The sequence below is a fragment of the Malurus melanocephalus genome, unplaced genomic scaffold, assembly GCF_030028575.1.
Source record: "Malurus melanocephalus ecotype Western Australia unplaced genomic scaffold, MMel_1.1 scaffold_71, whole genome shotgun sequence".
Classification (NCBI taxonomy): Eukaryota; Metazoa; Chordata; class Aves; order Passeriformes; family Maluridae; genus Malurus; species Malurus melanocephalus.
In genome coordinates, this window is record NW_026623303.1 from 947,351 (window position 1) to 959,642 (window position 12,292).

Here is a 12,292-nt window from a genome sequence, read left to right on the forward strand (position 1 = left end):
GATTCTGCTTTTGAACCTGCCTTTGATCTTACAATAGTTGCAAATGAGTTTTTTGCTTAACACAATTTGGAGCTCAGATTTGTCCTGATGCCTTCTCATCAAGTTCTTMTCACTGTCAGCCCTAAGTGGGTTTAACATTTCTTTTCATGACTGCAGGCATCAGCAAAGCCTGCCAGATATTCTCTGAGAACAACCACAACACTTGAATAATCATGTCCAATAAAAACAAGGAATCTACATTGTAGTTAAGGAAGCTGAAGAGAAGTTAGGGTTTGTGGTGTCTGTCCCATCAGAAATAAATTTTGATTTCAAGCACACAGGTAGGGAGTGGTTAATTCAGATTCACTGCCTTTTTCTAGGGTTTTCTTTGACCTCTAGCTTTGCAGGGAGAATGCCAAGATATGGAACAGCTAGCTGGGCRGACAGATCTTCCTTCCTGTTGAAGCTATGCCAAGGAAGTCCTTTGTGCCTGTTCTTACTGGCATATTTGGGCATTTAAAATGAGTTCTTTCCTGGAAAACAGAGAGAGAGAGCCCAAAGAGCAGGGACTGGAACAAAAGTGCCTCCTTTCTTCTGAGGTGACCAGTCCCTAAACAACAGAATCATGCCACCACCCGCTTCTCTCCCCTTGGTATGTGATTCCTGTGCTCATGACTGCACAGTGGTTCCACTTTTCCCTTCTAAGGGTATTATGCACTGAAAGGTACAGAACTCTTCCAGAAGGTGCAATGGGGTTTCTGCCCCTTCAGATCAATGTCAACCAAGTGATTCACCTCCTAGGTGAAATTTAAACATGAATATGGAACTTAAACATGAATCACTTCCTCCCCTACCCCCATGGAAGTATTAATGCTTTTCAATGAGTTTTATATTATCTTAGAAAGTCCAAACAGAATTTACAGCATAGAGCAAAGGAAATGCTTCARGATATGAAGTAAAATAATATGGCTGAGCCATGAGCTACACAGTCAATAGTTAATTTAACTTTTAAAAGAGCCATTATTTGTGAAACAGAGAATAACAAAGGCCCCACACTGAATGAAAATATTGAAGTTCTTGTTTCCTATAAGCAGACCAATACCCAGCTGAGAGTAAATTCTAAACATTACTTGTTTTGAATATGCAACAGCATGAAGTCCTCTGGCAACGTTTAATCTTACTGGTCGGTTTGTAACTTGGACAATTTCTATCCTTCCACTGCTCCTTATGCAAATGAAACAAAGCCATCTTTTTCTATGTTACTTCCTCTGGATAAATTTACTGTTTAATTTCCATCCATACCCCCATTCCTGTTTAAATTCATACCTCTGTCACTGCTGTAGTGTCCATTYGGGTAACAACAGAGAGGCCCACACAGATAGGGTAAACAAAAAGAATACGAACTTCCTTTGGGGGAAATAAGATTCACTTGATGAAAATCTAACAGCCTACAAAAGCYACATTTTTTGCAAGATATTGGCAATAATGTGGTAGGGCTATTGGTTACTCTGTTAAATTAGATGGGCACTTGGCAGTTGCCACTTGTAAAAGCCTCATATTTTATTAATTATGGGCAAATCTCCATTATCATAAAATTTAAATACAAATTCCTATTCTATACTCCACTAAACACAAATGAAGCTTGGTGAATCTTTAGCATTCAAAACCTTGACCCTGAGATAAGCACAGTTGGTTAAAGCATGGTTCTAATAAAGCCAAGGTGGCAGGATTGATCCCTGCATGGGTCCGGAGGGATCTCCTGCACACGGGTCTGGGCAAACCCTCACAAGATCCTATTCTCCAAACTGCAGAGAGATGGCTTTGACAGGTAGATGTTTGGTGGATAAGGAATTGGTTGGATGAACACATCCAAAGGGTAGTGACCAATGGCTCAGAGCCCCAAAGAACATCAGTGAGCAGTGAAGTCCCTCAGGGGTCTGTACTGGGATCAGTGTTATTTAATGTYTTCATTARWGACACAGACRAAGGGATCAAGAGCACCCTCAGCAGAGCTGCAGATGACCCCAAGCTGACTGGAGTGGCTGACACACCTGAAGGATGAGATGCCATCCAGAGGGACCAGGACAAGCTCAAAAAGTGGGCACATGGGAATGTCATGAGTTTTAACAGGACCAAGTACAAGGTGCTGCATCTGGGTTGGGGTAAACCCTGGTATCAACACAGGCTGGGGAAAGAACAGGTTGAAAGCAGCCCTGCCAAGGAAAACTTGGGGAACTGGTGATGAAGGGCAGGACATGACTCAGCGATGCACAACTTCAGCCCAGAAAGCCAATTGTGTCCTGGTCTGCATCAGCAGCTGTGTGGCCAAAAAGCTGAGGAAGGTGATTCTGTCCCTTTACTCTGCTCTTGTGAAAGCCCACCTGGAGTGCTGTGTCCAAGTCTGGGTCCCCCAGCACACAAAAGGCATGGACCTGTTGGAAGAGGTCCAGATGAGGGTACAAAAATGATCATAGGAATGGAACAGCTCCCCTTTGAGGAAAGGCTGAGAGAGTTGGGATTGTTTATCCTCTTCAAAGAGTGGCCTTTCACTATTTAAAGGAGGCTTATAAGATAGGGAGACTTTTTAACTGAGCCTGTTTTTATAGGACAAGGAGTTAATGGTTGTAAAAGAGGGTACACTTAGGCTAGACATAAGAAACAAATTTTTTATAATGAGGATACATTGAATGATGAGTGGTGAATAATGAGTGGTGAAACACTGGAACAGGTTACTCAGAGAAGTGGTAGATGCCCCAACCCTGGAAAAAATTAAGATCAGGGACTTTGAGCAACCTATTCTATAACATAAGGAGGTGACTTAAGACTTTGAGAGGGGCAAGGACTGCAAGAAACATAGCATCATTTATCAGAAAAACCTTTAGGCAAAAAGGTCCTCCTTCAGTTTTGTTCTTTCTGCTATGTACTTCAAGAAAGTCTTACTTGACCTCCACACTTACCATGAATCCTAATGAAAGGCATCCTCTGCATGTATCATTATGATACGYCCTGTATCATGAAGCAGGCATTCTTTCAAAGGTTATCTTGAGAAATTTATGCTTGGTTTTTCAAGACATATCTTTATTCTTTTATTACTAATTTCTTCTTTTCCCATTTCTAATGGAACTTGAGAGCCATAGTCTCACAAGCATTTTTAAATTTTTRAGCTTACTTTAAATCTAAAGCTAATGCTGACRGGRCAAATTGGAAAATAAAAACATACAACACTTTTACATAACAGACATTATCTCAACTTCCATTAAATGAATTGTAGGCTATTAGAGGAAAAGCAAGCTCCAGCTTCACTCATATTGAGATCAGGAGGAAATTGCTGTCTTTGTTTATTCCTTGGAGTATCCCAGATAAAATCTAACAACAACTTCCTTAAAAGCGGCTTTGTGAGTCTTGGAATGCCCAGGCTCTTAAATCATAAATAAGAACAAATCTTTTSAGTTGAGTTTTAAATTGCACAGTCTGACATTTTCAGAAGTCTGAATGAGAAATCCTGTTTTGTGGCATCATGTCCTACTACAGTCCCTATTTAGTAATTTTTCCACATTTTCCTTTGTTATTYTTTTCCCCCTCTCATTGTTTTCTTATGGTACATTTACTCAGTTTTTTTAAAGGTGTTTGTGGTCCAAGGAGTTTTGTTAACACAGAAAAACACATAGGAGCTGTAAAAATATGCTCTACCACAGACAAATAAAGATATAATTAAGATATCACATATGTACATKCTACTGTAGCACACACTGGGCTGAATTTAAATAAATCACATCCAGTGTTGAGATCAAGAGAACTTTCTAAACAGATAGTCCTGCATCTACTCTAAAATCAATGCCAAGGACCAGGAAAAAGCTACAACTAACAGTATATAGCTAATTATCAGAGGTACTCCCTTCTGACACACACCATTGAGCCATTAAAAAAAAAAAAAAAAAAAAAAAAAAAAAAAAAAAAAAAAAAAAAAAAAAAAAGCCCCCAAACACTTCTAATTTCCACATAGCTCCTTGCAGAATATCTGCCTCAAGGCATAAAATTTGACAGATCAAAAGCATGGGCTGTGGCCTGAGTGGGCAAAACTAAACACAGTCCACAGAAACTGACAGAGTTCAAATGTCAATACATGCAAATGTCAGAACGTGTAAAGCTCCTATTCCACACCAAAAGCCTGCTTTAGTTTTCAGGTTTCCCCGAATGGTTCAGTACTGCAGCAGAACACTGCAGATTTTAAGAAACTTACTGCAATGGACCTCATCACTCCAATCATCACAGTCATTGTAGCCATTACACTGGAGTTTCCCTGGGATGCAGATCCCACTGGCACACAAGAAACTCTCCTCTCCTCCACACAGTGCTGCAAGAGAGAAGAAGAGACARAATAAGGATTGGTAGCATCAACACTACAAAGTTGATGCTACTGGAGTCTTACAAATTTAAAGTAATATTCAGTATTTTCCACAGGGATTGAAATATATTTCCAGTTTGGAAAACATCAGGATATGTCTCAGAGGAACATCATTGAATGCAAGAAGGTCAAGATAAAACCTGAAAGAAAAAAATGTCAGCTTTTTCAGATAGAACAAAGCCATTTAAGACTGCTATCAGAGAATGAGAATGACCCATTTTAAAAGACCTCAACAGGCAGTCATGAAAAGACTATTACACCTGTTAAATCTGCCCCGGGACAAAGGAAGGAGCCTTTAATTTGTCTACAAAAAAKACAATCATTTCTGCTTAAGACTGGCTTTACTATATAGACAGTAGGATATTTGATACCTTTCAGAATTTGCCAAACCAATAGGTAAACACTGGATGCTGTGAGGTGCCACTTAGCASTGGACATGTTGACTTTTTCAAAACATTTTCAGCTCACACTGGCTGCAAGTTCAACTATTTATCTAGAATTTTAGTTTTATTTGTGGTCCTAGAACAGTCCTTTTTATCACACTATGGCAATGGATGTACACATGAACATACACATCTCAGTACCCTCATTAGTTTTAAATTTTGTCAGCAGGAGATTATTTMTTTTCAACACACTTCCATTCTTTTCTAAGCTTCACTATTATTTTATCATCTCCAAGAAACAGGGTAATCTTAGACTTAGTTAACTGAAACACACACTCTTTGGGAAAAATTTGTAATAAAAACTTAGAAATTATTTCAAAATCTTTTCTATTACATTCCCAGGTRTACAGCAAATAATTTTGATTTTGCAATATAAACATCATTTTATGGTTGTGTAATGAGGACATGGTTATTTCAGTGAGACTTGCTTATGCAATGTATTTTAAAGGTTTCTAACTTTACAGAAATGTGCCCAAAATACTAAGAGATTTTAAACCAAAAAATTTCAACTAGTTTGTGCCATTTAATGTTTGTGACTTTTAATCAGAAACAAGGTAGAGCAAAACCACCAGCATCATCATTTTGCACACCCTTATGATGTTCTCCTCAGTAGGTTCCCTCACATTGTGTGCTTGGACATATTTCCTAACCTCTAACAGAAGTGTTACAGTCTCACCTATATTCTACCAGTTTTAAAAGGGTATTACAACAGCAAAATACAATAGTCTTAAAACAAACATGAGATTAGATAACATTCACAGTTTCAYTTCACAGGGGGAAATATGAAGCAATGAGATGTTAAAGTGGAAGTTATAAGAAATAATGAATAATAACTCCAACTGAGCAATCTAAGACAAAAAAAATCAGCATGTGATTTTTTTTGGAGCATAAAGACTGATGTTATTTTACATGTTCAAAGGATGCTCCTGTTGCCTTGGTAGTTGCAAGAGCATGCTCAGTTGCAAATAAACTCCAGCTATACAAATGAAAAGCCCAGCGGGCTGGAAGTATTCAAAGAACAGCAGAGAAAATTTTTATTTAAGTGCCTTGTTCAACATGGTCATTGCAACAGTGACAGGATAGGAATCTCATTCCATATGATAATGTCACACTCCATTACAAGCCAAACTTTTTATTTCTCCAGTTCCCTGCCCTACACACTGAACTCCCCAAATCCTGCAATCACTAAGCTCTAYAGGGGCCCCTAGAAACAACAGACTTCCTCGGTATGGAAATATTAGTTCCCTGGAGACGAGTGTTTATCCCACAGATGATGATGTCAGGTAAAAATAGAATGTGATAGCATAATCAAAATTTTGTAATTCATCATACAAGAAAACCTCTTTGAGGTTGGAAATGCAATTCTAACTGATTGCTAATCTTACATTCTTATAACTTGACTTTTACACAATTTCCTGCATGTTCAAAAAGGAAAACAGCATAAATAGCTCAAAAGAAACTGTCTTGAATTGATTAGAGATCTCCATGAGTAGAGAGCTTCACTCTGTACTAAGATAGCAAGAGCAATGGACTCCTATATTTTGTGTGAATTTGCCAATTTGGCCTGGGAGGACAAAAGTAAACAGCAGGAATATCTGATAATTTTTCTTACAGTAGAGCAAAGGTTCTGGGATCCCATATTCATTTCTGGGCTGTCAACAGAAGTGTGTTGAAGCACTTAAAAGTCATTCTGAGTCTGCCTACTTAATACATCTCTATTTTGCTCTGCTCCTATCCCAAACCATTTCTCCATTTCTCCATCCCTAAAGTGAGCATTTTCCTGTTTATCTCATGTGTTATACAAAAACAAGAGGAAGAGAGAATTTGGTTTTCTTTTTCTCAGTTTTAGCTTCCAGCAGCAATCAGAAGGAATTCTCAAAAACTTTAATCTCACCTCTTGCAGTCTTCTAATAGGTAATGACTGGATATGTTTGGACCAGTCAGTGCAGAGTTCAGGGCAAGGAGGGCACACACACTGTGAACAGTACCTCCAATGAATATAATTTCTGCTTTCTAGCAAGCTTCTGCAAGACATTTTCAGTTGGCTGATTATTCCATAATACCTCCAAAGATCAGATTTTAATGGAAATCCTAAAAGTCGTATCTAATGCTGTAAAACAAACACTTTTGTGGAATGTTAAATTTGGGTATTTGATCTGGAACCTGGTGGATTTAGTTATGCAACCACTTACAAGACTTTCTTGTCTTGTAAGACTGCACAGTCGGAAATGCTGGGTCTGTTTGAAACAAAGCAGCAGCAGAAGAAACAATGTCTGAAATAGATTTCTGAAATAGGAAAAATCTGGACCATTCCACTCAAATTTATTAAAAATGGAAGAGGTGTAATTCCAAAGAAATATGTTGTGAAATGTTAATTACTGATACCTCTGTAAATAATTTAATTATTAATGAAGTCATGCAAATACACACACACACACACACTCAAACTCATTAATAATTAAAAATGTTATGTAAAGTGAGCCCAAATAAAATTKAAGCAATCCTTGTTGATAGAGAAGCTTGCTTGTTTTAGTCCTCACCCAGAAAGATTTGCAGTCTGGAATAGCTTCCAAAATCCCTGACTAAAGGCCATTGGCAGTAAAAAGTGCTTTATTTTACCTGTGTCTGATGTACTATCAAAAGTGTCTTTGAGGAGGGAAGACCATTTATGTGCTGTGCTTCCCAGCTTAGATTACTGGAATGTCATCTATAGAAGATTATGTGGAAAGGTCCCTGGAAAGCTGCAGAGAGCACAGACTGAAATAAACATATTATTTACCATCCTCAAGATTGACATCTGTTTGCATTTCAAAGTATAGCTGAAGATAAAGCTTTCTATAACTATGAAAAGGACCATGGAAAGTGATGCTAATTTTTTTTCAAAGCAGAAACAGCATTTACTATCCAATGCCATGGAAGTACTAAGAGGAATTARAACAACCAAAAGGCAGTGCTCTTCATACAATGCATTAATAAGTTCTAAATTTCTAGAACACAATACTATGGATGCTAAAATGTACCCAAATCCATGAAATGAAGGGACATATAGAATAAAAATCTATGGCAAGTCACAAACTACAGAAAAATCTTTGAATCTCAAATAGATGGAAAATGCAGAAGTATTTGGAAAAGTACTGCCACATAATTGCCCTGTTCTCCTATTCTGGGTACCTGATTTTGTCAGCTTTTAGAGTCAGAATTATGAGACAGACAGACCTTTGCATCTTTCCCAGTACAGTCATAGTAGCACAGAGGAATCCCTGTATTCTCTCACCTTTGGATTTTCATCACCTGTTCCCTATACCATGTATGTATCCTGCAGTACAGTCTGTGCGTCTTGTTGCTGTCAATTCTAGAAAGTTTTGATACTATGATTGTAATCATGGAATTAGAAAAGCTGGCGACTCCTTACRCCCAGGCAATTGTTCATTTCTCTATTTCTTTAGGATGCAAAACTATGTGGGAGAAAGAGGRCAAAAAAACCTTTTTCTTTCACTCAAGTGATGTGGCCTAGTAACGTAAGAAACTCCAAGCTGGAAAAGACACAGGCAAAGAACAGAACAGGCAGAGATACACAGTGCGGGAGGCAGAATACGAGAATAGATATCAGAGAACACAACTAAATTTAATGCAGGATCAACAAAATTAAAGAGTGATTTGGTGGGGGAAATAAGTCTTTTCAACTTTGTGTGTTTCTTCACATGAAACACCACGACAGTCCTCGATTGGATAAATGATAAAAAGATTATTCCACTATTGCTTGTTTTGCAGCTGCTCAGCATCAATGTTACACATACATAAATCATCTCTCTCTTCTTTGCACTGCATTAAGTAAATGTAAGGGCACAAAAGAAAGAGAATGTCTTCCTGATTTTAAAAGCTTTTTCTCAAAAAAATTACCATCTGCTGCATATAATTATGTTGCCTACAGAAAAATAAAGACCTGTTGCAATCAGGTATTTGAATTCTCCACTCAAAGTTATTCCTCAAAGACAATTCTCTCAATAAATACCAGTGTGAAGCTAGGGGTGACCTAATTGCAGYCCTCCAATACCTGAAATAAGACTACAAGAAAGATGGAGAAGAACTTTTTACAAAAGCCTGTAGTGATAGGGCAAGGCTTCAAACTCAAAAAGAGTAGATTTAGAATAAATATTGGGAAGAAAACCTTTACTGAGAGGGTGGTGAGGCACTGGAGCAGRTTGCCCAGCTGAGTGGATGCCCCATCCCTGGAAGWGCKCAAGGCCAGGTTGGATATGGCTCTGAGCAGCCTGGTCKAGTGGAAGGTGTCTCTGTCCATGGCAGGAAGGTTGGAACGAGATGATTTTTAAGGTCCCTTCCAACCCAAAATCTCACGGCAATGAACTGCAGTTCAGGCCACTTGTGCACCACATTTTTAAAAGAAACAGATATTAATTCATAATGCCCCTTTAGCAAAAACAAAAAAGTGAACATAGTCTGACAATTCTATACTGTAATTTACACAGGGGTTTTTTTGTGTAAACAGTAGAGGCACCACATTCAGTACCATTTTTGAAAGCATTTTACAATTCAAATTAACAGAAAAATAAGTTCAGGGCTCTTTTGAGAGCTCCATGTTAATCAAAGTCAGATTACTGTACCGCTTTTCTTCTCATTCRAGCTACTGTGTTTTCTTCCACCATGGGTTTAACAGCACCAGTTGGCTGGTAAGAGCAAATAAAATAACAGAATAAACACAGTTTCAGTTGAGAGAAAGAAAAACAGAGCCAAAATATTTGTGTGAGCRGGGATATGAACAGCTCCCAGGAAGGTTTCTGTGATTTCTCCTCCCTAGAATGCATTATTGGTTTCATGGGGAATGACTGACTGATTATCCCTCCTGCTCACTCCCTTACATGCTTCCAACTCATTAGACCTGTGAAACCAGTTCAACTATCTCAAGCCACAAAAGATAAATTCTTACAACTATTTTTAGAGCAGCTGATTTTCTCAATCTACTGAGTCTTCACTTGTCACTCGAGTAAATGGATATCAATCTGAAGCACATCAGCCTTCWGACCTGCATCTTTTCCTCTATGACTCATTCCATACATTCAGATGGGTTTACTACAATGGCACATGGCTTGGATTTTCCAGTACAGTCAGTTCAGCACAACCAAAATATATTTCACAAGAGATTCCCCATAGTGGTATTGTGTACTCAATATGCAATGCTTATGGAGAAACTTTTAGACCAAGAGATAAATATTAGCTGTGACACATGAACCAGTATGTTCATAATATAACCCCTATTCTAACTAAAATGTTTTTCAGGAAAGTTGATGATTTTCCCCAGGATAAATGCTCTGGATTCTAACTAGAACATGAATCAAGCATATTTGGTCCAACAGGGCTTGGAAAGCAAAATGATATTCAAGAATTTTTTTGAGAAGTGATAATCTTAAATTCAGAAAATGTGGAGGATATGGAATATTTAGCCAAAATCAGAYCAAAATAAACAAGAGAAATCAAGAGAAAGTTTTGTTTGGTATTGGATGACATGGCACAAATATCTGTGGAACAAACAGGTATAGCAGCCAGACCTTGATTTTGATAAACATGAGATATAATTTAAGATGTAAAAGAGAAATACAACATTACTCAAAACAAATTCTATGCAAGGCATATGTGGGCAGAGAAGGACGCACTGGAGGCACCAATCCCCAAAAGAAACCACAAAGTTGAGAAATAAGCAGTCAAATGCCAAGGACATGCTCTTGAAATTTCCAGGAACTGGACCTTTAGAAGAGTGTGAAGAGCACTTTGTGCTGAGCAATAGATAAAAAGGGACTGGAGCAGTGAATCAGCCTCAGCTGTTTGATTCTACTGTGGTCAGAGAAGTAAATTCTTTCAAATATACAAAYTGCAGAAATAAATATTCAAGAACACCACAATTTATTTTTGTAGGAGAAGCAACCTAATGAACCTGAACTCTTACCTTTTCCGGTCACAGAGAAATCACATAAGAATATTTTTTTTTAATAAAAATAAAAGTAAGACCATGATTTTTGGGAAGTCTACCTCTTGATCAGTTTTGGGCTGGTTTTCTCAGCAAGGAAAAGGAGATATATTTGGAATTTAGCCTGTGTATCAGTTTTCTACTCTAAATAACAAACCTGTATTTACTAGAGCTTAGCAAACAAAATGTCAGCAGACCATATAATTTTTCTCCAACCTTTCCTTGAAACAGCTCAGAGTTTTTGATGTAAAATAAAAAGGCTTCAAATCAACACATGCTTGCAAAATACAGCCCAAATAATTAAAGCACTGCAAACTATAGCCAATGGACAACCAGACTTAGTCACATAAGTTGGAACATAACAACAGAATAACATAGTTTCAACCCAAAGCTTTTAGTACACAGTAAGAAAATATATTTAAATGAAAACTCATAAACACAGTGTAACAATTAAAAATGGAAACATACACTGCTTTCCTTTTTCTTGGTGTGGTGAGAAGCATACCCTTGTAGTGGTGTCATTCTCAGTTTTGTTTTGGAATTGAGAGCACTTCAGGAAGTCTGGCCAAGAAGCATTTACCATACCCAGGACTGGTTCACAGCCTTCTTTTGCTGCCTCACAAAATGTCCTGCAGGGCAAGAGGCCTCGACTGAAGAAAAGAGACAGAGAACAAAAGTAAAAATTATTATTACTTTAGTAGACTGTCAGAGAACAAAAGTAAAAATTATTATTACTTTAGTAGACTGTAAAAGCTTTTTAAAAGAGTAAAAAGTAACAACACATGCTTTTGACCAATTTTGCATTCTACAGAGCTATACCCATACCCTTACACTGATTAAATTTTCAACACAATTTTTGCAGCTTATGTCTAAATCACTGCAGAACCTCTTAGGCTTTAGTAAATGAAATTTTGCTTTGYTCATAACCATTCATAATGCCACAGGAAGCTCTTTCTCCTTGTACACAACATATATATTTCTCTTTATGTCTGACTCTTAATTGTCCCTGCCCATCTCTAAACCATGGCTAGAATTCCATATTCTGTCACACCTARATGGCCTGAACTGAAGAAGTCTACAGTACCCAAAAATTAACTTMGTGTTCAGTTTACGGTAACAGAATAACATAGTACTATTTTCAGCTGTGTGACATGGCAGCAAACACCACAAGAGAGGAACTAAAGACTGCCAGAGCTGCCTGACTACAGTGGTAATGAAAAATTGGTGTAAAGCAAAATATTCACTTGTATAGCTATYATGAAGTCAGAATGGTTGCCTGTCTCTGCTTAGTATCTAAAAAGACAAGTGTGCTGCCAGTGTTTTTACTGAGTTCATTACATCCTCCAGCTGGAACCACTTTTTCAAAATAGGAGGCAGGGGAAAAGTCCTGTGCAAAGGCAACTGCAGCCAGGAGAAAAGAGTGAGAATATGACAGAGAAGCAACTCTGTTGCTGCCAAGGTCAGTGCAGAAGGAGGGGCAGGAGG

General features: G+C 37.9%; 1 protein-coding gene across 3 annotated transcripts in view; it reads right to left on the reverse strand.

The window, feature by feature from the left end:
• CORIN (corin, serine peptidase) overlaps positions 1–12,292 on the reverse strand; it is a 113,204-nt gene that overhangs the window by 45,607 nt on the left and 55,305 nt on the right. For all 3 annotated transcript variants that reach the window (XM_057366757.1, XM_057366758.1, XM_057366759.1), the window contains exons 5-6: positions 11,276–11,457; positions 4,220–4,333 (exon numbers count right to left, since the gene is read on the reverse strand). In XM_057366757.1, coding sequence (XP_057222740.1) covers positions 4,220–4,333; positions 11,276–11,457 — 296 coding nt within the window. The remainder of the gene's footprint in view (positions 1–4,219; positions 4,334–11,275; positions 11,458–12,292) is intronic.